This window comes from Herpailurus yagouaroundi, unplaced genomic scaffold (genome assembly GCF_014898765.1).
Source record: "Herpailurus yagouaroundi ecotype Mexico unplaced genomic scaffold, PumYag 188, whole genome shotgun sequence".
Classification (NCBI taxonomy): Eukaryota; Metazoa; Chordata; class Mammalia; order Carnivora; family Felidae; genus Herpailurus; species Herpailurus yagouaroundi.
This window is the reverse complement of record NW_024412419.1, coordinates 2,301,792-2,329,749: the sequence shown is the minus strand read 5'-3', so window position 1 is coordinate 2,329,749 and position 27,958 is coordinate 2,301,792. Positions and strand designations below refer to the sequence as shown.

Sequence of the window (27,958 nt, the reverse complement as noted above, 5' to 3'; positions counted from 1 at the left end):
GTCCTTGCTCCCTGGGATGGTCCCTCTGACAGGCTGCGCGGGTCCAGCCCCTGTCCTTTTCCAGGGCTGCAAACGTGTATCTCTGAGCACTGTGTGTATTTCTGCATTTTTGAAACAGGTGCTGTTTCGTTGTACCTACGCTTTTATATCCTAACTGTTCACCCACGTGTTTGTGTATGTGCACGTCAGCGTGTCGTTTAGATCATCCTCTTAACTGCGCACTGTTCTAGTATAGAACCCGTCACCCTTTCGCTAGGGTGTGTCGATCCCCTTTTAAAAGCAAAGCCTTTGCCAATGCCGATGCTTCCCTCTGATTATAGGAAAAAGACCGCAGATACGCTCATTACGTGGAAAACTTTTAAGCTCAGAGACCTGGAAGAGAAAACACGGATGACCTTGTGTCCACTCTACCCCTAACTACCACTGCCATCTGGTGGTTTCTGTCTTTTAACATGTACGTCATTTATATAAACGTCTCTTAGTTTGTGTTTTGCCGGGTCGTTAAAACTTTAACGATATGATCTTCGTATTGTGTAAACCCGTCTTGGGTACGTGTTATAACCCTATATAATTGACGAGACGGTCCCCTGTTTTCCAGTATCTTCTTACTCTAAGTAACCTAATCATTGACTCCCTGCCTGTTCCTTCTCTGGAAATTCTGCGGCTCCCTCCCTGCTCTCAGGGCTTCATTGACGGCTTCCCACTGGCGTTACCTGCCACCAACCACGCCTCGCTGCCTGCTGAGCGGGTCCTCCGGGGGTGCGATCTCTCGCCAGACCGCGTCCCTGTGTTCCTGCGTCCCAGAGCCTGGAGCCCTGATCCAGAGGGGTGGACGGTGAGCACAGAGCCTGGATCAAAGGTTGAGGAAGGGGAGCGTGCTGGGAGGAGGGGGGAGAGGGGAGGGAAGGTCCCCTTCTCCGGGCGCCCACAGCGTAGGCCTGTGGGAAGAGTGGGGCTTGGGTCGCCATAACGGATACCACAGACGGGGACTTTGACAACAGAGACTCATGACTCACCCTCCCGCGGGCTGGGGGCGAGAAGTCTGAGGTCAAGGAGCCGATGGGCTGGTATCTCCTGGGGACTCTCTCCTTGGCTGTGTCTTCGCGTGGCCTTTCCTCCGCATGGATCCCTGGTGCCCCTTCTTGTAAGGACACCAGTCCTGGTGCATCAGGGCTCACCCTTGTGAGCTCATTTAACCCCAGTTACTTCCTTAAGGAGCATCTTCGAACACAGCCCCATTGGGGATTAGGAATTTAACCTGTGGATTTGGGGGCACATAATTCAGTCTGATGCTGGGCAAACAGCTTTCCAGTGTGGGAAGCAGGAGGTGCAAAGGCCCCGTGGCAGGACACGCAGGCCTCCCTTGGCTATGAGCCAGGGTGGCTGGAGCACAGGGGAGAGGCGGTGTGGGGGTAGTCAGGACCGGCCTCACTGAGCTTCGGACCCTGGTTCAGGGATGTGGGGCAGCCTCGTCTGGCGGTCAGAACCTGTGGAGGGCTGGGGGCGGAGGGAGGCGTAGTCTGTCTGCCTCGTGGGGGAGAGTGGAGAACGGAAGGCTGATGGTGTTGTAACAAGCCCCTGCAGTCCCCTAAGAAGAAGGGAAGCTGAGGCTCAGAGAATCCCAGTCATTTAACCGAGGCCACACGGTTCTCGGTGTGCAGACCCCACACCCTCCGTCCCTTTGTTGTCAGACTGCAGAGAGTGTGACATTCCTTTCGAAGCCGTCTCGGGGGCACGTGCCTCATGGCTGGTGCTGTTCTAGGACACGGCTCAGCGGTCTGCAGCCCGCGGGCCACATGTGGGCCGTAGCCTGTTCCTAAGCATCCCGCACGCTTCAAATGGCTTTTACGGCCTTGAGTTGTGACAACAGGACAAACCAAGCAGAATTTCCGCCAGACCTGGCGTGTGGCCGCGAAGCCTGGCACGTTTGCTCTCCGGCCCTTCCTGGAAACGCGGGCCCGCGACTCTTCTGGAACGTCGGCGAGCGGAGCCTGGCGCCACACTCGCGGTGGGCACCACGGAAGGCCGCGTGTGGGGAGGTGACCCGACAGGACGTCGTGGAAGTGGCCCCGTGAAGACCTGGAAGGACTTAGCAGGGTGACCCGCCCCCAGGGTGCAGCGGGGGTCTCGGGGAATCCTTTCGGTGACAGGCGCTCCTGCCTCTGGGCTGCTGTCCCGCACGTGCTAGTTAACGGCTCGCTGAGTTTGCATCGTCAGGTCGGTCCCCTCTGTGACCCTTTGACTCGAAGAGTACTCGTGTACGGCACGCAGAGGACGAGCCGAGATGCCACGTTTGAGAAAACCTGGGAGTCTGGTGGCTGTTCCCTTCTCCGTCCGGGAGGAGAGAGGGCAGGAAGCCAGGCGGCCCCTGGAGGGCAGGCGGCCCTTTCGTTGTCCGCGCTCGGAACAACGGTGGGTGCGGAACGGGATCCGTGGGCTCTTATCTGCCCCTGCGGACGGCCCTCGTCGTAGCCACGTGTCCCGGAGCGGGGCTGGCTCGGCTGCCCCGGGCACGGTCGGGGCGGGGAGAGGGGCCTGGCGCGCAGCACCGTGTTCCCTCTTGCTCCTTGTAGAGGTGCGATGGGGACCGAGCGTCGGCCAAGCGCGGGAGAGCCTGGCCTCGAGAGGCTCCCGGTCTGCCGGAGGGGCAGGCACGTCGTGGGATCGACGCAGAGGACGCAGAGCCACCAGCCCGAGGCCACCCATTTGAGGGAGGACAGCTCTGGGCCGCGGTCTCGGGGCTGCAGGAAGTATCCGTCTGTTTAGGTCGAGTTCGGTCCGTCTTCAGCCCCCTCCGTCTGAGCGGGTCGGGATCCCAGCTTTGGATGTGCCCGGGCTGCGTGGCCTGCAGAGGAGAGGCCAGAGCCCACAGGCTCGGGTGTTTTCTGGAGAAGGCCGGGTGGCGCCCTGGGGCTGGGACGTGTTGGCGGCCCTGGCACCCCGGCTGGCTCTGTGGTGCCTAAGAGCGGGACGGCCACCCTGGTGGTCTGGCCCCCACCGTCCCAGGCCCCGTCCCAGGCCGTTTCCTCCCCGAATCTGGGTCCAGTTCCTGGGCAGAGCCGTCGCTCCTCCGGCCTGGCCGGGCAGACGCGTTCTTGGCGTAACTTCTGCATCTGATGCCCAAAGCCAGCGTGTGCAAGGGCCCGGGGGTAGGGGGCAGGGACACGCCAGGTTAGCCTCTCTGGGGGTGTCCTGCTGCCATCTGACCTGCCTGTGTGTGACAGGCATGTGAAGCGTGACCAGATCACAGGAGGGCAAACAGCTGCCCGAGAGGGAGGGGAGGCCTCCCTGGAGGGGGCACAGTAGGGCTGCCGGCTGGGGCTGAAAGGTCCCAGAAGGAAAGCAGAAGTGGGGTGAGGACTGGGCGGCCCGGAGAGCGCCTGGGTGAGGGGAGGGCAGTCCGTGTGAGGCAGAGGCGCCCAGGCAGCTGTTAGGTTTGAGATTCTCCTTTCTGCCTGCAAGACCGTGGCGCCACGAGGGTGGCGTGGGCCATGCTGGAAGGGGGTGGGGCCCCGCAGGAACCTTCCGACTGGGGGCGGGTCCTAGCCCGGGTGGGGGTGGGTGGGGGAGTGAGGGGTGTGGCACGGAACCCCCGGAGGGGAAATGGTGCGGGACCTGGACCTGGGGAGCGCGGTCCCGTGCAGTGCTGAGCTATGTGGACCCCTCTTCTCACAGCGGCCGCACGATGGGTCTGTGTCCCCCACAGGCCCGCGGGGCAGCCTCTACGGAGCGGGTGGGTCCACGGCGCCCCTGAGGATCTGGGGCACGTTCTGAAGGTCAGCGGGTCTCTCTGCTTGTTTCCGGGATGGATTCTTGTGTTTATTTTTCCAATTTTAAGATAAAGGAACACCGGGTGTAAGTCGGAGAGATCTCCGGGTTATCCTGGGGCAGCCTCCTTTCCCACCTTGCGAGGGTGAGGCAGTGCCTTCTCCCGGGGTGTCTGAGCCCTGGTGCCCCAGGCTCCCGGCCTGCTGGGTGTCCCCCCTGCCCACGTGTTCCTCTTGTGTGTGGGGCTGGGGAAGGAGGCTGAATTTGGGGGTGCAGATACCAACTTGCCGGGGAACCTTGAGTCCTTTCCCTCGTTTACTTGGCTTGTCTCCAGCAGCCCTCGGTAACCCCACTGCTTCGTGCACAGCCCCGCGGGACCCCTCCGTGTGTCGTGCCGGGTTGGGGGGGGAGAGCCCTCTTGCCTCCCCAAAGCGAGATTTGAAGGAAAACTCTCAAGGTGAAGGGATTCAAATGACCTCCCAGTGTTTATTTTTCTCTTCAAAGAGAAAGCTTCTTTTAAATATTTGTTTTTAACGTGTATTTATTTTTGAGACACAGCATGAGCCGGAGAGGGGCAGAGAGGGAGGGAGACACAGAATCCGAAGCAGGCTCCAGGCTCCGAGCCGTCAGCACAGAGCCCGATGCGGGGTTTGAACCCATGAACCATGATCATGACCTGAGCCGAAGTCGGATGCCCAACCGGCTGAGCCCCCCAGGCGCCTCAGGGTGTCCTGTTCTTAGGAGTCCCCTGTACGTATGTAACCGAACTTCTTCCCTGTTACCCTTATTGGTCAACTTGATTATTAGGCCACAGAACCTGGAAGAGCAGAGGAGAAAACTCTCCACCCCCGAGGCTGGTGTGGAGGGCACGTCTTCACTGCGGGCCATTCCTCCCCCCGCGGTGGCTGCGGCTGGGGTCCTGGGCCTCCGACCAGCGCTGCCCGCGGGGGGTGAGGACTTTTCCCGTGCTCCTGTCCCAGTCTCTGCCTGCAGGGTCTGGCGGAGGGGAGAGCGGAGAGTCCGTTTTTCCTTTTACAAACCCAGACCAGCAGGAGAGAGTATCTGTGGAACGAGTTCCTGGGATCCAGCGACTCGGGTGAAGGTTTGTTACGAGCACTCTTGGTTTTTATCGATCCTTTTCCTCCCGGAGATGGTCACTGCCTTTTGTCTTTGTTGCGTGTTTCGTCACAGGGCAGAGTCACCACCGGGCAGGGCCAGCCCCCGAGGCTGGCGTCGCTGGGGTTGAGGTGCGCGGAGGTCGAGGCCTTGCTAAGGGGCGTCTCGGGAGCCACGGCTGTGCGGCTGGTGGGCACGCATGTAGTTTCCAGGCCGCCGGAGTGGTGGCCGCCGATCTCACAGGCTCTGCGTGAGGGTAGGTTGGCCACGTGACGGGTTAGATTGTGTCCCCGCCAACTGCAAGAAAATTCCGTACGGGAGGTACTCTGTGAGACCCCATGGTCCGCAGCCCAGAGGCGCATCCCTCTCGGGCGTCCGTGTGGCTCCAAGAGACCCACAGCTCAGCTGGGAACAGCTATGAGGTTCTCCTCGCGTCTCGCTGTCTGTCCTGATGGCCGACTTGGTGACCGGTGAGTGCATCGTGTCCGGGCTCCGCCAGCCAGACGGTGCACTTACTCGGGTGTGTCTGGTGGCCGGCTGAACCGGCTGGGGACCCCAGACCCAAAGCCACCAGCGGCGCTCTGTCGGGCCACGCCAGCTCTCGGGAACTTGCCGTCAGGGGCTTTCGTTCTGTCCACCTTTGTGGTCTTGCCGGTGCTGGAAAAGCCCCATTCCAGCCGCACCTGCTCGGGGCCCTCGATTCGCGGGACTCCGGAGGCACCTCCCCTGTCGGGAAACTGGACACGCGGTTTATCCCATTCTGACCACCTGCGGGCCTTGAGCGTTCGCTTGCCGAGGCTAACTGCACATTTTGTGTCCTCGAGGGTGTGCGTCTTCTCTCCACCTGGGAAGCCTTTCTGCGGCTTAACCAGCATCACTGTGGGGTGAACCTACCACCCTACTGGTTAATGGCCAGATGATGATCCTTTGAGTTGGTCGTATTTAAAGAAAAACTTGTTTTAGAGAGCGCTTCTCCTAAACAAGGGCCTGGCTGGCGTCTACGGAAAAGACCGAATTCAAAAGCAGATGAAAAGTCTAGGGGCATCAGGGACTCCCTTAACTGGATGAAAGAACAGAAATTATGTAAAAATTAAACTCGACGTCCAGTGTCGGTTCCCCCTTCTTAGAGTCCGAAGCGTTTGTCACCCCACCTTCCGCCACACCTGTCTCGTGTCAGAACCGTCATCCTGGAAGCCGTTAGGCACCCGCAGAAGTGGCACATTCCCACTGAGCTCATTTTGTGTCCCGAGAACTGGGCTTGGCCAGGTTGGGGACTCCAAAATCTGGCCACACGTCCCTGTGGGCTGCATCCTGCTTGCGGCCGGATCTGGCTGGACAGAGATGTGGGCCAACCTCCCCCACCCCCATGCGGCCAGGGTCCTTCCGCCACGCTGCCCGCCCTGGGCTGGTGGGGGGATTACAGCCAGGATCCCCCAGTGTAGTTGGGAATGTCGGTTCGGTGGAGTCCCAATCTCCTTTCGAGAAGAACCCCCGATGCATGGGACTCGGGGAGGCCGAACGGCCGAAGGGTCCTGACCAGGGCCGCTCTTGGGTGAACGCCCGAGGGCTGTCGGCAGAACCTGATCCCTGACTGTCCGCTTGGGTATTCTGCGCATTGTGTCTCTAATTGGTGTTTAGCATCGGCTGTGGGAGGCTGTGTTTGGATATACCGACCCCTTCCCGTACTTCACGGTCTTGGGAAACATGGAAAAGAACTGTGGTTTTAACCGAAAGGGCAGGACGGTCCACCCTTTTGAGCTGTTTTGCTCAAGCCTTGGTTGAAATTGCCCCTGCTTTGATCCAACGGCCGGGAAGACGAAGGCGGGGTCCTCGCTGCCGGCCTCCAACTGCTCCACGTTCGTGGTGTCTCTGCCCGGCAGAGGAAGGGGCGCGTGCGCGTGACTCACGGAGCCATCTGGCCGCCCTTCGCCCAGCGTATGCCGACTTGTACCGATGGGGAGACCTTAGGGTGGAGCCCCGCGTGGCTGCAACATACTTCCGTGGACCCTGCCGAACAAGGCAAGGGACGGTTTTATCCTTACAGAAAATGGCTTTTGCCAGCCTTTTGAAATACGTTTGTAAAGAGGGACAGTTGTGATCGACACATGAATTACTGTTGGCCAGAGTGACACTGGCGTGTCCCTCGGCCACCAGGGACAGCCTGGGTAAGGGCGACTGCTCCCGGCGCCTCGCGGGACTGACGGGCCAGCCAGAGCTCGGGGTCAGGAGCTGAGGCTTCTGCTGGCACGCTGTAGGAAATGGGGATCAGGGACGTCTTTTCCTCTTTCTTTCCTACAGATGGCCAATCCTTTGGGATGTATTCTGGAAAAGCGGGATGACTTTGATCCACAAACCCTGAAGAGAAAGCGACTCCTTTTCTTTGGCACCGAGACTTGGCCCCAGTACAAATGGGAGGAGGAAACCTGGCCGCCAGAGGGAAGTACCAGTCGTAACATCATCCTCCAACTGGACTTACTCTGTAAACGTGAGGGGAAGTGGAGGAAGTCCCCTACATCCAGTGTTTTGGGGCCTTAAAAAAATGAGGTACGTGTAAGCAACGTAAGGTCGATCCTGGCCTGTTGGCAGCCGTTTCCGAGGGCTCCCGGCCAAGAAGGGGGGGACCTAAGGCCCTGCCTGTACCCACAGCAAACCCAGAGAGAGGAAGGGACGTCTCCTACCTCGGTCTCCTCCTCATCGGGTCCTCAACGTCCAGACTTACAAACACGCGCTTCTCCCTGCCGCCCACCTTAGCCAGGCCCTGCCCGTAACGTGGCCGACACGTGTCCCCTACAAGAAGCTGGGGTGCAGGAAGGGGGACGCGGGGAGGCACGGCCGTGGTAAGATTACCAGCACTTTTTTCATTACGGGATTTAAGACAGATAAAAGGAGATCTAGGTAAATTTTCTGGTGATCCAGAGAAGTATATAGAGGCTTTTCAGAACATTACAGTAGGTATGAGTTGATGTGGAAAGATACGATGCCATTGTTGAATCAGACTCTTTAAAAAAGTTTTTTTTAATGTTTATTTTTGAGAGAGGCAGAGCGTGAGCAGGGGAGGGCAGAGAGAGAGGGAGACACAGAATCCGAAGCAGGCTCCGGGCCCCAAGCTGTCAGCGCAGAGCCCGACATGGGGCTCGAACCTACAAACTGAGATCATGATCTGGGCTGAAGTCGGACGCTCAACCGACTGAGCTACCAGGCGCCCCTGTTGAATCAGACTCTTTCTTAAAAATTTCCGTTTGATGTTTATTTTTGAGAAAAGAGAGAGGAAATCAGACTCTTATTGAGACAGAAGCATGGGGTTCTGGCAGTGGCTGGAAGACATGGGGACGAGCAGCTCGTTAATTGTCATGGGACTGGAGGGTCCTATAGGGGACTTTTAGTTCCCTACTGGGGCTCAGGCATCCCCCCGCCCCCCCAAGATCCTAATTGGGACTATGACCATCCCACTGGGGAATGGTGTCACCATTTCCAAGCCTGTATTTTGGAAGGATTAAGAACTAAGGTTGAGCCCTTAAATTATGCTAAATTAGCCACTATCTCAAGACACAGGGTGAAAGCCTGGGGGCCTTCCTGGAAAGGTTAAGGGAGGGTGTCATTAAATATACGGCTATCTTCCTTAACACCTTGAGGCCAAGACGTTTCTGAAGGGCAGATTTTTCACTCAGTCAGCCCCAGATAGTCGATGGAAGCTACAAAAATTGGCTGTTGGCCCGGAAGGGACCCTGGAAGCTCTTACGAACTGCCTCTCGGGTATGTTACAACCAAGATAAAGAGGAGAATGAAGAACCGGAAAGGAGGCTTAAAAACAACACAACCGAGGCCTTTGCCGTGGCCTTACGTACTGTGTCAGACCAGACTTCCCGAGGCCCTGGCGCCAAGTGCCATATATGTGGCTGTTAGGGCACCGGCAACGAGAATATCCTCAGAGGGGACAACACAAGTTGAAGACCCTCAATCTGCCAGGGCTCAGGTAACCGTGTCCCCGAAAGGGCTCTCAAACCTACCACCTGTTGGAAGCTCAGAGCCTCGGTAACTCTGGGAACAGAGGGAAAACCGATTGATTTCCTTCTTGACCGCGGAGCCACCTGGTCTGTCCTTTCCGCTCCTGGCCGAGCGTCCAAATGCAACGTAAGGACTAGAGGCGTCTCCGGAAAACTGAGGACTAAATTTTTCTCTCAGCCACCGGGGTGCATGTGGGGAGACCTGGTTTTTTCACATTCTTTTTCACAATGCCAGAGAGCCCCCCCGCCACCCCTCCTTTGCTGGGAGGGACATTACGACTGGATGAGGGACTAGGGTGATACTGGCCCCAGGACACATGAACAGTTGCCTGAACTTACAGTAATCTGGATGCCGAAGGTCAGTGTCCCCTTGAGGTAAAATTCTGCCTCGTGGAGTTGTTCCCATGGAAACTGGATGGCCAGCGGATGGAGAGCCATGAACTGGTTCAGGAGCTTAATCATTCTAATCAGCCATAACACAAGATCCAAAAACATGGAGGAGGGAGGAAGAACTATGGTTAAATTGCCAACAACAATAGGACCAGACACGTCGGGGACTCTGGATGGCTACCGTGTGCGTGTCTTCCCTTGGCGTGAGCCCCTCCCTAGGAGGCATCGCATTTGGAAATACTATTGCTTGCTGGTCTAATACTCTGTTTGTAGGTCATTTGTAGAAGCTGTTGCACACGCCAGGAGAATAAGACCTCCAAGAAACTTCCGCTAGCCCTGACGTTCCAAACACCCTCCCATCACGTCCGCCTCCGGATGGACCTCTGGGCCTGCCCTGACTGCCATTCCCCTGTTCCCGCTCCCCTTCGGGAAGCGGTGAAGGTGGGGGGTCATCCGGGTTCCTAATGGTAGTCGGGAGTCACGTGTTCAGAGGGGGGGTAGGGAAAGACAGGGGTACATAGGCAGAGAGGGAAAGGTTAAGACCTGAGGCCACTGGGTGGGAAAAGCACAAGTATTTTGGAACGGTGCTGGGAGCTGCTGACCACAGCCAACGCCCTGGGGCGTGAGGTTCCTAAGAATGTGACAGAGCCCACCTACTCCCCTTCCGGTTTCCCTCAGGAACTTGACAAAAGAGTTAAGTGTGGCCATAGACCGCCCCCCACACGCTGGAGTCGGGCCCATCGGGAGCGGACAGTCCAGCACCCGGAGCTACCAAGCCAACAAGGGTAGGACCTGACAAGGGACAAGGGGGAAGGAGGGGGAGGGCGACCAGAACCTTGTAAGACAAGGACTCTTGCCTAGAGGCCCCGGGGATTCACTTGCAGACGTCCCCCTGTACAGAGAGCTTTCCTGCTGTGCTTCCTTTCTGATCTGATACTCTGATACGCTTCTCAGCTGCTCGTTTTATTGTGTCCCCCTCTTCATTCTTCAAAGCAGTGAGACAGCAAACCCGGGTTTTGAGGTAAAAAAGATCCTCCAACACTAGCATGAAGTTCTTGGGTGAGCTTGCAAAGTCGTTTCCCCAGATATTTTGGTAACCTGGAACCTTAAAGCTTTGCTAAGTTAGATGAGAAGATAAATTCCTTGAGCATCTGGGTCATGACTGAAACTAACTGCTGAGCTCAGGGATCTCCTTTCACTTCCCCCGCTAAAAGGAAGCCAATGGATCTTTGGGCCTATTAGTAAACATGTTTTCCACATTAAGCAAAACTGCACGACGAGGAAGCCTGTGTCTCTAGAAATTGGAAAACCTGAGTACGTTTTATGATCTAGAGAATGCTCCTGTGACGGTTCACAATTGCTTGTTGGCTTTCACTAGAAATTAAGGGTTTCTAGGGCTTAAAAATTCTAATATGATGGAAGCCACTAGAAATAATAAGGAAACCTCTCCGTATGCACAGAAAGTGTGATTTTGTAAAAAGGAGGGTCGGAGGAATGGTGATGTGCTTTTGTCGAGGACAAAGAAACTTGTAGGTTTGTGGAAAAGGAGGCTTTGGAGAGAAATTTTAACGTGTGGCCAAGCTGGCTAAGATTACAATTAAATTTTAATATCAAAAGTAAGTGGCACAAAATTGGTTTTTGCTCTGAAAAACGAAGTTTTCTTGAACTTCAGGTTTGCTGTTGACAACAGTTGATAAAAGTTTCTTTACTTTTCAAGTAACCCACCAGAAAGCCAAGATCTGGTGCCTTACCAGGTCTTTGTTTTCTGGCACTTTGACTAAATCAGCCACTAAGTACTGTCTCACAATGGTCTGTGACCCTCTGTAGTCAAGTGTCCAAACGTGTTGATATTTTCAACAAACTTACCCAAATCGAAGTCTAAATAAGGCCTTTACTGACCTCGAACTAAGTTTTGAGAATTTCCAGAGGGTCCCTGAACATCTCCAAAGGTTTGTTCTCACTTACACAAAGAATGATGTTCTGCTAATTAGGCTTATTTGATCGTGTTAAATTCTATGGAAAGCATGTGAAATACATGATGACAACCCACTGTGTCGGTAAATATTAATGTTCTGCAAGTTCTGAGATCCCCACACACCTAGAATATCCTGGATAGCATCACCAGTCATAACCACAGTTCTCTCCGAATGTTACGTTCAGAAATAATCAAGTCGCTCTGTCGGTTCCGCGTCACGGACTCCCGTCGGATCTCTGACATCGGGAGTCTTGTCGTTGCCCTTTGGTGCCCTGCCAGTGTCCTGCGAAGGCACCTCCCTCCAAGGAGTCACGGAAAGGACTGACAGGAAGGACCTGACATCGTGAAAGTGAGCGGGATGAGAAACTCTAGAACTAATAACGAGGAATGGATTCAAGCAGAACAAGTATTAGATGGAACCGAATGGATTCAGAACTATAATTTTACGGCTTCTGCTTTGAAACACTGCCTGTTCTTTACCTTTTTCCAAACTTAAGAAAGCCTTCTCTTTTCTCATGGGATCAACAATTTAAGACATTGCTTTGTGAACAAAGGTGAACATTTTTCTCCCTCTTTGGCCCCTCCAGAATTTGCAAACTTCGTATTCTTGTGCAAGTGTACTGCCACTCAAATGAGTGATTTAGGAATCCGTTCTTGTAACAGGACATGATTGGGAATGTTGGTTGTATTACCAGGCTCTCACCACAAGGTCTTATTTGAGGGAGATGTAAAGACTCCGAGATGATCGGCTTTCAGGAACTAAGGCTGACCTTAATGGAGCCTATGAAGGCCTTGCTTACAGGGTTCCTGGCGGCCTGACCCGGTGTGGAGGGAAGGTCACTTCTTGGCAGGCCCAAGAATCTCAGGAAATGTTTGGAACCTTGAGAAGAGAGGAATTCACCCAAATCTGTATGTATTGCAGGCAAAGTCTGATGATGGCTCCTTAGCGTGGCTTCTCAGCCTGGAGAGTCTTTCAAAGTTCACGGGAGATTCCTTATGGAAAGTCTGAGCAAAGCAGACTTAAAAGTCTGTATGGTGAGCACTCTTCTTCTGCAGTTATGTAAATAACAAGGCCAAGGTACTGAAACTGTGAAAACAGAGTTAGTCTTGCTGTGAATATGGGGGTGACTGTAGAGAGAAATTGTTTCAGTAATATGCCTTCGTGGACAGCAGATTCTAGTGCCGTCAGCGGCCCGTGAGGTTTTGTTTTTACCTGTAAACTGGACTAGATCCCGAGTTCTTCTATTTTCTTCCTATATTTGGCTGCAACTCTCCAAACTGGCATTTCCAGTTCACCCCCTCCCCGCCACCAGTCCTTCTGACTCGGAATCGTTGAGAACCACAACTGCCCTTTCCCTGAAGCCGTGCAGGTTACAGCCGGACACCGTCACATAAAGTTCAGAGAAACCACAACAGCTCACGTGCGGATAACTGCCGTGCCTGCTGCTGTGCGGGCCACTCGGAGAGCTCGCCAGACGGCCTCCCTGCAGGCCAGGCCCGTCTGTCTCGTTTCCACTGTCTGCTCCACCCCACCTGAAGATGCCGCAAGCCGGGCATCTGGACGTCTGTGCGCCTGGCTGCCTCCGGAACTCACCGAGACCAGATCTGCTCCCCAAATTAACCTTCATTTTTCTTTTGTCTCCCCAGAAATTCCTCTTATTAAATATCTGATGACTTGCCCCCAGACCTAACTCGGGAGCCTCCTGAAACGGAGCCGGCTGCTTAACTGAACGGCCCCGTCGTCAGGACTGGGAGGCTGGCTCAGTGACCCGGAGCGGTCCATCAGCCCAGAAGTTTGAGAGGTGGGACCGAGGCCAGGAGAGGATATGCGACCCCCAGATACGCTGCTCTGGCACGTGGATTAAATTGAGCTAAAGACCATCAGGATGTAGCAGATTTAAGAAAAAACTTGCCTCTCGCTTCTTGGAAGGGTTTGGACAGGAGGCCTAGCCCCCGGCGGGAGCTGTTACCGGCTATGAACTTTTATCTGAATGACCCATCCGCACAGCAGGGCAAACGTGTCATGACCACAGATACGTTGTCGTTACGGTCCTGTGAAGCCCCAGGCCTCCACCCCTTCCTCCGCTCAGGACGGCAGAAGCCTCCGCTGCCGGGCTCGTCCCGGGGTCTCATATTCTTATGGGGCCCCTGTGTGTATGTGATCAAACTTGTCTCCTGTTAACCTGTCTCGTGTCAGTGTATTAGACCAACCGAAGAACCTAGAGGGGTAGAGGGGAAAACTCCCTTCCTCGATAGTGTGTAGATACTGCACACGTGTCCCGACCCTCGGGACGAAAGACCACGCAAGGACACACGTCCTGGCCCGCCTGCTTGTACACACAAGTGCTCTCCCCTGCTTGTGTTACGCATCAGAAGCCCCCGTGTCCCGCTCCCGGTGATGTACAAAACACTGAAGAGAGACAGTGGTTTCTTTCACCCACCGCCAGGCCTGTCCAAGGTGTGTGGCGTTGGATGAAAACGAATCAGATGAGGACAAGTGACGTGTTTACTTCTGGGCCGCAAAGGAGGGAACGAGAGAGAAGGCCGTGTGTTTGGTATTTCTCTGCCTTTATGCTCACCTGGACTGGAGGAGTTACAGAGAATGGGTGGTTGGTCAGCGTTCCTCTGCGGACAGTCAGAATGAAGAGCGGAAGCAGGTCAGCTCCCGGGAATAAAAGGGACGCGGTGCCTCACACGGACCCCGCCTCCCGGACACCACGTTCGTGAACCGTGGCAGAGTCGCGGGCACTCGGCCGCCTGGAGTCTAACAAACCGCTCGCCCGAGGGTCTGGGCCCGGCCGTGGCTCCGGGTGAAGACGACCCTCCCCCGGGTCCCGGGGAAAGGGGGGTCCTCGGAGCCAGCGGTCAGGTCAGGGTATCCGCTCCGGCAGACGTGCTGCACAGGGGCCCCGTGGCCCCAGAAGGCGAGCGTCCTACGCCAGCTTGAGGCACTGTGTGTTGAAGCTGTCCCCTTCTTTGCTGGCGACGGCCTCGAGCAGAGCCTGCTTCTTCTGCGCGCTGCGGGAGGACTCCAGCTCGTACATGGTGGTCAGGTTGAAGAGCACGCTCTCGTGCAGGTAGTGCGTGGGGTCCTGCTGGACCATGGCCTCCAGCTGCCGCAGGGAGTCCTTGAGTCTGCCCAGGTAGAGCAGACACACGGCGGCGTTGTTGTTGGCCTGGACGGGAGGGACACGTGCACGGGATCGGACACCAGCCGTGTGGTGGCCCCCGAAACCCTCTCCCAACCACCGTGACACCGGCCGACGGCTCAGGACGGGCCCACAGCCGCGAGCTCCTGTGTCCTCTAGGATCTTACCACTGCGTTTGTCGGCTCAATCCTTAGGATTTCTGTGAAGAACCTGTGGGCTTCTGCAAAGTTATTCTGACCGAGGTGAAGGAAGGCTCTGGAACGTGAACGACAGGTAAGGCAGTTAACTGGGAAGAGGGGAGAAGCGGGGGGAGGGGGGGCTCCCCAGATGCACGCACAGGTATGTGAAGACACCAAAACACAGGCATTCAAGTAGCCAGGGGACCGAGAACAACGAGCAGTTACGCAAATTGATGTTGAAAACGGGGGCAATATGAACAGTACTTTGAAAAACGGGGGAGAAATCTTAAAACCTGTCACTTGACTGACTGCTGTTTCAGTGCTGGGAAGGGGACAGGAATAAGGAATGTTCTCTAGAGGGGCTTCAGGAAGCGGAGCCTTGAACTCCTGGGACATTTGAGAAAACGTAGTTTTGAGAGCTTTACCTGTTCATTAAAACCATTATTTTGCCTTGTGGTCCGTCCAACTTCTGCGTCACTTTCTCCACATCTTGAAAATACTTCTCAGCTGTTTTTATGTCTCCAATCTGCTTTGACAGAATTACTGAGTCAGGTCAGGTGACAAAACCAGTAAACGTACAGCCACACAGACCGCTGCCCGATGGGTTAGGCAGGAAAGCTCTGATCGCCATCACTGATCGTTACTTTTTGTAAAAGCGAATCCCATTTAGGACACGATGGAACATCAACACGTTTATATCAGAAATGAAGTTAATGTACGAGTCTTATTAAAAAGTCTTAAATGTGAGGGGCGCCTGGGTGGCGCAGTCGGTTAAGCGTCCGACTTCAGCCAGGTCACGATCTCGCGGTCCGTGAGTTCGAGCCCCGCGTCGGGCTCTGGGCTGATGGCTCAGAGCCTGGAGCCTGTTTCCGATTCTGTGTCTCCCTCTCTCTCTGCCCCTGCCCCGTTCATGCTCTGTCTCTGTCTGTCCCAAAAATAAATAAACGTTGAAAAAAAAAAAAAAGTCTTAAATGTGAATCCTAGCATAGCATTAAGTAAAAATAACAAATGACGGTTTTCAGGGAGGCGGCAGAGGAGGACCGACGCTCGTCTCCCGCCGCGGATCCTAGAAAACACGCACGTTACTGCTGACAACCCAGAGGGCAATCCGAAGCCCGAAGAATAAACACCAGGGGTGAAGGCAGAGAGGAGGCCACACGGGAGAGGGGAGAGGGCAGGAGCTAAGCCCCCACGGGCACAGAGATGGGTGAGAAGAAGGTGATCACAGCAGGGAGCCCAGCCGGGAAGACAAATCCCCAGAGTGTCTGGCTCTGAAAATCAGAGGGGCTGAATTTTGTGAGTTCTTACAAGCAGCAGGACTAAGCAGCAGGACTTGAAGCCTGGAACTGTGAAAACCAGCGTGCTTGGGCTCTGGGAGAGGAGGGTGATGGGGTGACGGAGAGCTGGGTCCCTGCCCGTAAAGGGACAGCACAGCAAACGGCCCGGAGATCCAGATTAGAAGCAGCGTCCTGAAAGAAGCCTGGGGTGTGAGGGAGGGAGAGTGAGTTCCTGAGGGACTTCTCCAGGAGCAGAGGAGGGGGCAGGCGCCGTCTCCCTCCCCCGCCCGCACCAGGACACCTGCACTCACTACCTACCCTTACACCTTGCCCTGCCCCAGTCCTGGTGCCGCGGGTCCCCTCGCCCCAGAGACCGGCTTGCCAACAGTGTGGCCCGACTTCCCCGGGAGGAAGCGCCCACCGTGTTAAAACCGCAATCCCCCTCCCCCCGCGCAACAGGACGGGCGTGCACACCGCCCGTGGGTGCTTTGCAGGGTGGCCCTGGCCGGCCGGGTCTCCACAGCAGCTGCGCTTCCTCTGTGGAAGAGATCAGTGCCTTTCATTAAAAGCGTGCAACCTGCCTGTCACTTTCAAGAGCGAGAGACGTAGCAGACTTTCCCAACACGCACACGCACACCCACAGTGAGGCAAAACGAGGGGAAGGGTATGTCCCAAATGAAAGGGCAGAATTGCGGCAAGAGACCCAAGTGAAAGCTGGAGGCCGGCGGTGCCTTCCAGAGAATTCAGTGATCACGAAGATATTCGCTGGACGTGAGGCAAGAGTGGAGGACATCAGGGAGACCCTCGGCACAGAGAGAAAAACCAATCGGAGATGAAGAACACGATACACGAAATACAAAATACACTAGATAGAATAAACGGGTGAGAGGAAGCCGAGGGGCGAGTTAGCGACGCGGAGGACAGGGTGATGGAAAGTATCAGGCTGAGCAAGTAAGAGAAAGTGCAAAATGTGGGGGGGAACTTAGGGAACTCAGGGACTCCATTGAGAATCCTAACATTCGCACTGCACGGATCCCAGAAGAAGAGGAGAGAGAAAAGGCAGAAGATTTACCTGAAGAAGTAGCTGAAAACTTCCCTAATTTGGGGAAGGAAACAAAAATCCCTCCAAGAGGCGCACGGAGCTCCCAACAAAATCAACCCAAGGAGGTCCACGCGAAAAGTAGCAACAAAGGAAACATGTTACAAGCCACGAAAGAAAAGATGACAGTGACACACGAGGGAAACCCCGTAAGGCTACTCGTGGACTTTTCAGCAGAAATCCCAGCCAGAAGGGAGCGGCACGATACAAAGTGCCGAAGGGGAAAATGTGCAGCCGGGAATTCTCCATCCCGCCAGGCCGTCGTTCAGAACGGCGCTTGCTTTGGGAGCACATGTACTAAAGTCAGGACACCACAGAGAAGATTAGCACGGCCCCTGCATGTAACAGAAGGAGAGATGAAGACCTTGCCAGGCAAACAAAAACTGAAGGGCTCATGGCCACTGAAGCAGCCCTGCGGGAAACATTAAAGGGAACCCTTTGAGTGGAAAAAAGACCATAAGTGAGAGTATGAAAAGTAAGAAACACAGAAGCAGTAAAAATATATCTGTAAAACTCAGTCAAGGGAATCCCAAAATAAAAGGACGTAAAGTGTGACACCATATGCCTCAAATCTGGGGCGGTGGGGAAATGAGCAGAAAGGGCTCAAACTTAAGCGACCATCAACTTAACGTAGACTGCTGTATGCAAAAGATGTTATATACGAAGCCAATGGGAACCACAAATCAAGAACCAGTAATAGACACGCACAGAATAAATAAAAGGAACCCAAGTGTATCATTGAAGAAACCCAACAGATCATGAAAGAAAGCAAGAGAAGAAAGGATCACAGAAAAACTTCGTAGCCACCAAACAAGTATTGAAGTGGCAATAAATACATATCTATCAATAATTACTTGAATGCAAGTGGACTAAACGCTCCACCGAAAAGGCACAGGGTGACAGAGTGAATAAAAAAACAAGACCTATGCATATGCTACGTACAAGAGACTCCTCTCAGACCTAAGGACACCTGAAGACTGAAAGTGAGTAGACGGAGAAACACTTGATACAGATGGGTGTTAAGAGAAAGCCAGGGCAGAAATGCTTCTACAAGACAACACAGGCTTTAACACAGACTGTAACAAGAGACATAGAAGGACACTATGTGATAATAAAGGAGACGGGGCTGCTTGGGTGGCTCAGTCGGTTGAGTGTCTGACTCCTGATCTTGGCTCAGGTCGTGATACACGGTTCATGGGACTGAGCCCCATGTTGGGCTCCGTGAGGACAGCCTGCTTGGGAGTCTGTCTCTCTCTGCCCCTCCCCCACCCATGCTCCCTTCTTTCTCTCAAATAAATAAACATTAAAAACAATAAAGAGGACAATCCAACAACATATAACGATAGTAAATATTTGTGCACCCCAAATGGGAGCAACCAAATACACAAAACAGTTAAAAAGAAACTGATAATAATAGGGGACTTTTATCACCTCACTTACGTCAATGGACAGATTATCCAAACAGAATCAATAAGGAAATGGTGGCTTTGAATGACACACTGGACCAGATGGGTCTAACAGATATATTCAGAACATTCTGTCCTACAACAGTAGAATACACATTCTTTTCAAGCGCACACAGAACATCCTCCTGAACAGATCACATATTAGGCGACAAAGCAAGTCTCAACAAATTCAAAGAGTTCGAAGTCACACTGTGCGTCCTTTCTGACCACGACGCTACGAAACGAGAGATCAACCACAAGAAAAAATCTGGAAAGACCACAAACACATGGAGATTAAATAACATGTTACTGAACAATGAGTGGGTCAACCGAGAAATCAAAGAAATAAAAAATTACATAGAAACAAATGAAAATGAAATCACAAAGCTCCAAAACCTCTGGGATACAGCAAAAGCTGTTCTAAGAGGGAAGTTTAGCGCAACGGAGGACTATCTCAAATAAACCACCTAGCCTTACACCTAAAAGAGGTATATAAAAAGAATAAACAAAACCCCAAACCAGAAGGAAGGAAATAGTAAAGATTAGAGCAAAAATAAACGATACAGAAACTTAAAAAACCCAACAAGACAGATCAATGAAACCAGGAGCTGGTTCTTTGAAGAGATCAACAACATTGATAAACCTCTAGCCAGACTCATTAAAAAAGAAAAAAATTCAAAATCACAAATATCAGAGGAGAAATAACCACCAACAGCACAGGAACAGAAACAATTGTAAGACATGTTATGAAAAATTATATGCCAACAAACTGGAGAACCGAGAAGAAATGGATAAATTCCTAGAAACATATAAACTACTAAAACCAAAGCAGGTAGAAAAAGAAAATGTGAACAGACCAATTTCCAGCAAAGAAACTAAATCGGTAATCAAAAAACCCACAAAAAATAAAAGTCCAGGACCAGATGGCTTCACAGGTGAATTCTAGCAAACGTTTAAAGAAGAGTTAATACCCATTCTTCTCAAACTATTCCAAAAAAAAAAAAAAAAAAGGGAAAACTTCCAAATTCATTCTATGAGGCCAGTGTTACCCTGATACCAAAACTAGATGAAGACACCACCAAAAAAGAGAGCTACAGGCCAGTATTTCTGCTGAACATACACTAAAATATCCTCAATAAAATACTAGGAAACCAAATCCAACAATACATTAAAGAAATCCTTCAGCGCAATCAGGTGGGATTTATCTCTGGGATGTGCGGGCGGTGGTTCAATCAACGTGAGACATCACATCAATATAAAAAGGATAAAAGCCATGTGATCATTTCAGTAGATGCATACAAAGCATTTGACAAAGAACAACATCCATTCATGACAAAAACCCTTAAAACGGGTTCAGAGGGAGCATTCCTCAATATAATAAAGACCGTGTGTGAAAAACCCACAGCTATAACCTCACACTCAAGGGGGGAAAGTAAGAGCTTTTCCCCCCAGGTCAGGAATGAGGCAGGGATGTCCACTCACTACTGTTATTCAACATAGTAATGGAAGTCCTAGCCTCAGCAAACGAATGGAAATAAAAGGCATCCAAATTGGTAAGTAGGAAGTAAAACTCCCACTACCTGCAGATGATAGGATACTATATACAGAAATCCCTAAAGACGCCACCAAAAAAGTACTAGAACGGATAACTGTATTCAGTAAAGTTGAAAGATACAAAAGCATATGGCATTCCTATACACACTAATAATGAAGCAGCAGAAAGAGAAATTAAGAAAACAATCCTGGCCGACTCTGTTGGTAAAACATGAGACTCTTGATCTCAGGGTCGTGAGTTCAAGCCCCATACTGGCCATGGAGCCTACTTAAAAAAAATCCATTTATAATTGCACCAAAAGTAATAAAAAAAAAAACCCTAGGAATAAACTTAACCAAAGGGGAGAAAGACCTATAAGTCTGAAAACTAGAAAACACTGATGAGATAAAAATAACACAAAGAAATGGAAAGGCATACCTCACTCATGAATTAGAATAAACATTGTTAAAATGTCCATACTTCCTTGAGCAATCTATACATTTAATGCAATCCCTATCAAAATCCCAACAGCATTTTTCACAGAGCTAGAACAAACAATCCTACAATGTGTATGGAACTACGAAAGACCCGAGTAGCCAAAGCGATCTTGAAAAATCAAAGCAAAGCTGGAGGCATCACAATTCCAGACTTCAAGCTGCCGTCATCAAGACAGTATGGGACTGGGACGAGAACAGCCACACAGATCAATGGAACAGGACAGAAAACCCAGAAATAAACCCATAGTTATATGGCTAATTACTCTACGACAAAGGAGGCAAAACTATGCACTGGGAAAAAGACAGTCTCTTCAACAAATGGTGTTGGCAAAACCGGACAGCAAATGCAAAAGAATGAAACGGTCCCTTTTCTTACACCAGACTCAAAACTACACTCAAAATGGGTTAAAGACCTGGCACCATAAGAGTCCTAGAAAATTGCACAGGTAGTAATCTGACACTGGCCGCAGCAGCTTTTTTCTAGACGCGTCTCCTGAGGCAAGGGAAACAAAAGGAAAAACAAACTCCTGGGACTACATCAAAATAAAAATCTCTTGCAAAGTGAAGGAAACAATCAACAAAACTAAAAGACAACCTATGAGTGGGAAAAGGTATTTGTAAAAGACACAGCAGATAAAGGGTTAGTATCTAAAATATGCAAAGAACTTACACAATTGAACACTCAAAAAAACAATGCAATTACAAAATGGGCAGAAGACTGCTTCGATTCTGTGTCTCCCTCTCTCTCTGCCCCTTTCCCACTCACACTCTGTTTCTCTCTCAAAATACATAAACATCAAAAAATTTTTAAAAAAATGGGGCAAATATATTCTTCCAAAGAAGACCTACAGATGGGCGTGGTGTCTGGTGACAAAAATGACCCCGTGAACGTACTGGTGTTGCCTTAATAAATGGCCCTCGTCTCTTTTCCGGGAGCCCCGTCTTCTGCCAGCATCCAGGAAACCCACGGCTAAGTGCATAGTTTGCAAAGGGCACAGAACTTCAGAGCCCTCCCAGTCACTGACATCAATCCACAGAAGCCCAAAAAACGACACGAGAAGGAAGAAAACGACCCGTGAAGACGACAGAAGGGCGTTTATGTGTCGCTTCCCCTCGGGCCCCGCGCGGCTTGAAGCTCTGCGCCAGACTTCTCTCTACCTGACTCGCAAGGAGCCGGAGTCCCTGTGGGCTCAACGCCGTCTGCGCCCTCGGCTGGCAAGTCTGGTCCCTCACAATGTGTTCGCTTTGTCTAAAGTCCCGTTGACGAGAACCACGTCGCCGTGTCCGTATTGTTGACTCCGCCGAAGTTACCGTAGCTACTCGTGTTTATCAAGCCTTCAAGGTGTGGTGGGCGCCGAGCCAAGCGCTTCAACACACTCAGCTCTCACGCGATCGGTCACGTCCATGCTATCGATTATCTCCATTTTTAACTGAAACATATTTGACACACTGTAAATGTAAGGCGTACGGCGGGTTTACTTGATACACCTATGTGGTAATGATTTAAAAATCAAGCATAAAAAAAGGCAATTGAAATTTTTGCAGGATATCCAGCAAGCAAATAAACCCAGACTTGATAACCCCAACCCACTTATTTGGAGAAAACAACAGATAGTAAGTGGAGGAACCAGTCAAGACAAAGTGCAAACGGAATTATAAACGTAAAATGACAAGTCACTATGGACAGAAAGGAAACTGCTCGTGTTGCAAAAGGGCATCAGTTTACGAACTGTGTGCAAATGTACGTGAACGCAGGGACCAGACAGGTGACTTCCTGGGACACCTGAAATTGCCCAGATGGACCCCGGAGACAGAGAAAAACCCTGGGGCCTGTAACAGTAACACATTAGGGACAGTGATCGGCGTCAATGCCCACAAACACCAAGTACTTGGCACAAGCATTTCTTAGGTGAATTATCCAAACCTTCAAGGAACAGAGAATTCCAAAGTAATCCAAAATTTGCCAGAGGACAGCGAAAGAAAGAAACTTTCTAACTCACTTTTGTGAAGACGGACGACACATACCAGCGCTTTTGAGAGAAGTGCTCGCGCACGCGTGCACGCCTGTGAACGTGGAGCCGGAGAAGTGCTCGTGCACGCGCGCACACTTGTGAATGCAGAGCCCAAGTGCTCATGCACGTGCTTGTGACTGCGGAGCCGGGGAAGTGCTCATGCACGCGCACACCTGTGAACTTGGGAGCCTGAGAGAAGTGCTCGTGCACGCACGCACACTTGTGCACTTGGAGCCCAAGAGAAGTGCTCATGCACAAGCACACTCGTGAACGCAGAGCCCGAGTGCTCGTGCATGCACACACTTGTGAACGCGGAGCCCGGGAAGTGCTCGTGCACGCGCGCGCACTCATGAAGCGGAGCCTGAGAGAAGCATGCCTGTGTGGGGCTCCCCCACCGGTGTTGTCCTTCGGAGGGACGGACCCCGTGTGTATTTCTGCAGCAGAAACCAGGGCTCGCGGCCTCTCTCCCTCTCCTTGGCCTCAGCCGGGACAGCAGGCTGGGCTCCCTCCCACCCTGCAAGTTGGGCAAGAGGCGGCCCTGCGGAGGCGCGGGGTCCCCGGGGGCCTCGCCAGTTTGCGACAGTGAGAACCCCTTGTCCCAGCGGCTGGGCACCAGCAGGGCCACCGCAACGGCCTCGGGAGGGCGCCTGCTGCCGTGAGATTTGTATCAGCTGAAAGCCACGGGCTTCTCCTGTTTACTCCGACCAACTTTACTTACGGAAACACGGGCTGGAAATCCATCTAGAAAAACCATTTAGCCCAAATCTTTACGCTTATATATAGGAAATATTTTCATACCTAAAACATATTTTGAGAGCGCACATACTGAATGGGGGAGGTGCAGAAAGTGAATCCCAAGCAGGCTCCGCGCTCTTGGCACAGAGCCCGACGCGGGGCTCGAATGGGGAGATTGTGACCAGAGCTGAAACCAAAGTCGGATGCTCAACCGGCTGAGCCACCCAGGCACCCCCCCGCCCCCACTTTAAAACCTCTCAAACCTCCATTTCCGGAAGGGGCTGACCCCCCAGATTAGTGCACACATGCCAGTAACGGTGACACGCCGCTGCCGCTATGTCCTGGTTCCCTCCGGCAGGTGCTCCCGCACAGCGACGTCCCCGCCCCCAGAGCCTCCGCACAGCAATGTCCCTCCCGCCCTGAGTCCCTGTGCAGCCCTGAGCCTGAGCCTGGCTCCTGCTCCCTCTGCCCTGCTGCGAGCCAGGCAGGATGAACAAGCAGCCTGCACCCCGCAGGCGCCTCCTGTCCCCACGGCCCCCGACCGTCCTTCACGCCCCACTCCCACCCGCGTGGCTGCCCCCGGAGCACGCTGGGCGCACCCCACCTCCGGAGGCCCCTGAGCCGCGGCGTCGGAGGACTGAGCATCGCCTTCGCCGCCAGTCCCGTGTGCGCTGCTGCGGAGGCTGGTCTGCCCGCATTTGCCGCGCTCTGCGCCGAAGGTTCCTGCCTGGCCACCGGCCCCTTCTGGCTCCGCGCCAGCGCGGTGGACACTGGCTCTCCCGTGAGCAGCTCGTGGGCCCTTAGCTCGGGACGTCACCAAGGCACAGAAGGCACAGTCTGCGGCCATGAGGGACGGCACCCAGGACCCCTCCACCCCTTCCTCTCCTGCCGCTGAGACAGATCACAGCCCAGAAGGACGGAGTGGGGGCCTTGGTGTGGAGTCACCGTAAAGTGTGAATACACACTTCCTCTGCGTGTGCACGTGTTTCACCGCCCTTCGGTGGACCGTGGGAGGGCTCCCTCAGAGTACAGAGCACCTCCCATCGCGTCTGCACCCACCTAGTGCCTTCAGGAGCAGAGACCCCCATTCCACCTGACCCTCCCCCTGGAACAACTGCTCACCTCCTCTGCATGGATGGCGGGGGCTCTCAGGAGGCTGTGCAGCAAGACTGGGGGCAAGAAGGGGCCGAGAAGGGGCAGGCCCAGGCGCCTGGTGTGTGGGTGGGAGGCCAGAGGGCCTGCTCCCTACAGACTGCATCTAGAACATTCTGTCCTGACCTGTGTGTCTAAGTCAGGTCTTCCCACCTGACTTATGTGGGACTTATCCCATCTATGTGATCAGCGCACAAACTGAACAGCTAACCGTTTGCTCATAACGGCCATGAGGTCGAGCCTCTTGGAAAGAATGGGGGTAGCTCCTCACAAGTACCGTACATTCTGTTAGGAGACCTAATGCAACGTGGCACCGGTCTGGCCCCTGGGTATCCGCCCACGTGCCTTCCTTTGTGGCTTAGCTGTTGCTGGCCTGACAGAGGGTGGGGCGGTGCAGCATGTGAGACACAGGGCAGTGTAGCGCCCAGCCGTGTGGTATTCTCCAGAAACTTCGTTCCACTTGGCTAGACCTCATCTGGTCCCCCAATGTCCTGTTTCTGCACTATTACGGATCAGGGCCGCGTAACAGAACACCATGCCAGGCTCCGCCCCCGGTGACCGTCTCTCATCATCTCATCCCACCAAACACGTCCTTAATGTGAGCTGAGGCGTAAGGTTAGACACGAGCACACACGCCGGCAGGATGGCTCTGGGGCTGGAACGCGGACCACGCGGCCAGGCGTCGCGCGCACGTCCCCCGGCAGCTTGTGGGCTCCCGGCCTGTGTGCGTCAGCATCTCTAGGGAGCTCCCCACCCTGACATCCTGGGGTTAGCCATTCTCTGGGGCGGCTCTGCCTTTCGGTTGGTGGGAGTGAGGCGTGCCCCACTGCTCGAGGCCGGCGGGAGGCTGAGAGGCACAGAAACCCGGTAGACCACACGTGTCCCAGGCCCCGTGCACAGTCTGATCTCTGCTGAGATCCCCGACTCGCTATCTCACAGAGGGGACCGAAGCCCAGCAAGGTCACATGACCTGCTCAGAGCCACACGGCCCCGAGCTGGCTCCCGTGGCCTGTCTTCTCCCACTCAGCTCTGGGGCCGTGTGCATTTATTCTCCAAGATGCCTTGGGAGAGAGGTCAGGGGAGAGCTCATCGAGGGGTCCAGGTGACTTCACGGTGCCTTAGAGGGCAGGCAAGACCTGCACAGGCAGGCAGAGGGAAAGGGAGCCCAAGCAGGGAGAAAAGTAGGCCGCAAAGCAGGAGTTAGTGCCGAATCTGGGAGGGCCCTGAGCGCAGGCTTCAGGGGTGAGCTTACCCGACAGGTAAGCCATGAGGCGCCAGCAGGGGCTCTGACCGAGGATGACAGAAGGGAGCGGCGTTTCAGGAGGCTAAGGTCTGGGGTGGATGGGAGCCAGCCGGGGCTGGAGGCCGGGGCAGTGCCACCACTCGCACGTGCCCACGCTGCCGCTGGGCCCCTCTGGGGGGCCGAACGCAGAGACCGGAGACAGGGGCCTTCAGGCAGCGGCCGGGTCTAGAGGGGCCGGTCCCAGCACCGCTCCTGAACCCGGGTGCGGATGGGCGCCTGCTGGGGCGACCGTAAAGAAACCAGAGCTCGGCAGCGAGCACGCCTGCCGTACAGGGCACGGGCGTCAGGAAGCAGGTGAGGGTGCAGGGCAGGTAGGACCAAGAGGCATGGCCACCGGGCCCTAGGACGCGCTCTTTATCACAGGGGTCCGGAAAGCTCTAGAACTCCCCACGAATTCAAGCCACCGTGTGGTTTCTCCCAGGGAGACCTGTACCGTGAGCCCTGACTGTGCAGCACGGACTCCCCGTAGAGCAGGCGGGAAGCTGTCGCGGCGCCTCAACACTAGCAGATCACAGGACGGGCTACGGGAGGCGCACGACCACGCCGGCCCGGAACAGCAACGTTCCACCGGGAGCCTCAGCTTCCGAAAGGGCTCCCGGGTCTCCGAGCACGAGACCCGCTCAGCGGCCGTCCTCTCTCCTCTCAGATCCGGACGCGTCAGGCGGCACGCTGACCCCGCCAACCAAGACCTTACCTGTGCCTGCCTTTCCTGCTCGGCGCACGGATGCGGTAACAGATGACCTGTCCACCGAGCGAGGCCACCTTTGAGCAGCTCCGATGGGAACGTGTCATCAACGGTGAGTCCTGCCATCTCGATTTCCTTTACAAAACCAAAGTTCACACCGTTGTTCTTCAGCAACAGAAGTATCAGTGACAGGCGTTTGATAAATAGTCCAAGGTGACAAGGTCTCCCGGCCACGTGGTGGGGACTTCGGTGAGTCCAGTCAACCAGCTTCCTGTGGCCTGTGTTCACACTGGGGGGGGGGGGGGTTCCTGACCAGCAGTCACCTCCCCAGCCCTGAGAACGGGGGACACCAAGAGCTTTCCCTGCACTGCTCACCGCCTCCCCTGGTGACGCTGGACTCTCTTGGAGCCGGGACGGAAACGTCTACAGGGCAGTCTCACCAAGTCCCCACGGCTTTGGTCCTATCCGTTCTGAGATCCGGGCCTCAGTCCTGTCACTCCCGTGACTCCCACAGGAGGATGTGCTTTCATATCTCAGGAGTGGTAAATGGATGTCAGGCGTGGAGTCCTTAAATTACGTAAATTATGACTCAGAAATGAAGACTGTCCTGAGTGGTGAGGAATTAGAGCAGACGCAGGATATTTCATTTCGATAATCAGCACGATCCCAGGCACAGCACTGTATTCTTTTTTTCTTGTTGTTTTTAAAGGTTTTATTTCTTTAGGGTAACCTTTACACCCGGCGCGGGGCTCAAACTCACAACCCCGGGATTGAGAGTCACGTGCTCTAGTGGCTGAGCCACGGCACCGCGTTCTTACACGGACGGTCCTGCTTTGTCTGCTCAGTGACCCCAAAGGACACTAACGAGCATCCACGGCGTACAGAGACAATGCGGCTCAGTTCGGCGGCTTGCCTGGGCTCACCTGCTAGCTAAGCACCAAGAACAGACAGAAAGCTGGGTCCTCCAGCCTCTACGGTGTGCGTTCCTCAGCATCCGGTTTAGCGAGGGTCGCCCTTAACGGCCCCACAACAGAGGCCCCTGAGTGCCCTGGGAAGGACTCCGAGACCACAGCTGGCCTTCGCTGTCAGGCTGTCCCTGCAACCCGTCTGTGCTCCCCAGGAGCAGTGGGGCTTGTGGGAGGAGGAGAGAGGTGCGTGTGTGTACGTGGAGTGAGGACGGGGGTGCACGCGTGTGTGCGTGGAGTGAGGACGGGGGTGGACAGGACCCACCTTCGGTGAAAACCACCTGAGCTCTGGGCTCACAGAGACTCTGTTCGCCGGATCTCTGGGACCTCGGGCGGGTGACTCAAGCACAGGGAAGCTTCAGTTTGCTAATCTGTAAAGTGGCCGGCAGTACCCACGGAGGGGCTGGCTGGGCGTGGCGCCTGCTCAGGGCGAGTGGTGCTCCATGTACTTCTGACCCTTCTCCGACTTTGCTCCGGGGTGTTACGGCAGAAAGCCCTACGCCCCAAGGGTGGGAGGGGGGCAGAGGCCGCCTGGGCTCAGCCCACAAGGGTGGGATTGCCGTCCTGGGAGAGACAGGAGTGAGGAGGGCACTCATCACTCCGTCGCCAAGGGGTCCAGGAAAGGTCATCCCGGATCAGCGATGCTCTTGGCGAGAGGGTGTTGTCCCTCCCC

At 54.1% G+C, this 27,958-nt stretch overlaps 1 protein-coding gene and 1 long non-coding RNA gene across 3 annotated transcripts in view; one reads left to right on the top strand and one right to left on the bottom strand.

Annotated features, from left to right (window-relative positions):
- LOC121044037 (uncharacterized) lies at nucleotides 1–27,538 on the top strand. 2 transcript variants are annotated; one of them, XR_005797075.1, is made up of 5 exons: nucleotides 1–859; nucleotides 7,183–7,721; nucleotides 9,957–10,063; nucleotides 26,282–26,432; nucleotides 27,045–27,538. It is a non-coding gene; the product is annotated as an uncharacterized LOC121044037 (long non-coding RNA). The 2 variants fall into 2 exon arrangements; XR_005797076.1 differs by lacking the exons at nucleotides 26,282–26,432; nucleotides 27,045–27,538 and having other exon boundaries at nucleotides 9,957–13,435.
- TRAPPC12 (trafficking protein particle complex subunit 12) overlaps nucleotides 13,801–27,958 on the bottom strand; it is an 82,371-nt gene continuing 68,213 nt past the window's right edge. Inside the window, exons 10-12 of the mRNA XM_040495961.1 lie at nucleotides 15,007–15,107; nucleotides 14,570–14,657; nucleotides 13,801–14,429 (exon numbers count right to left, since the gene is read on the bottom strand). Of these exons, the coding sequence (XP_040351895.1) occupies nucleotides 14,187–14,429; nucleotides 14,570–14,657; nucleotides 15,007–15,107 (432 nt within the window). The 3' untranslated portion in view covers nucleotides 13,801–14,186. The remainder of the gene's footprint in view (nucleotides 14,430–14,569; nucleotides 14,658–15,006; nucleotides 15,108–27,958) is intronic.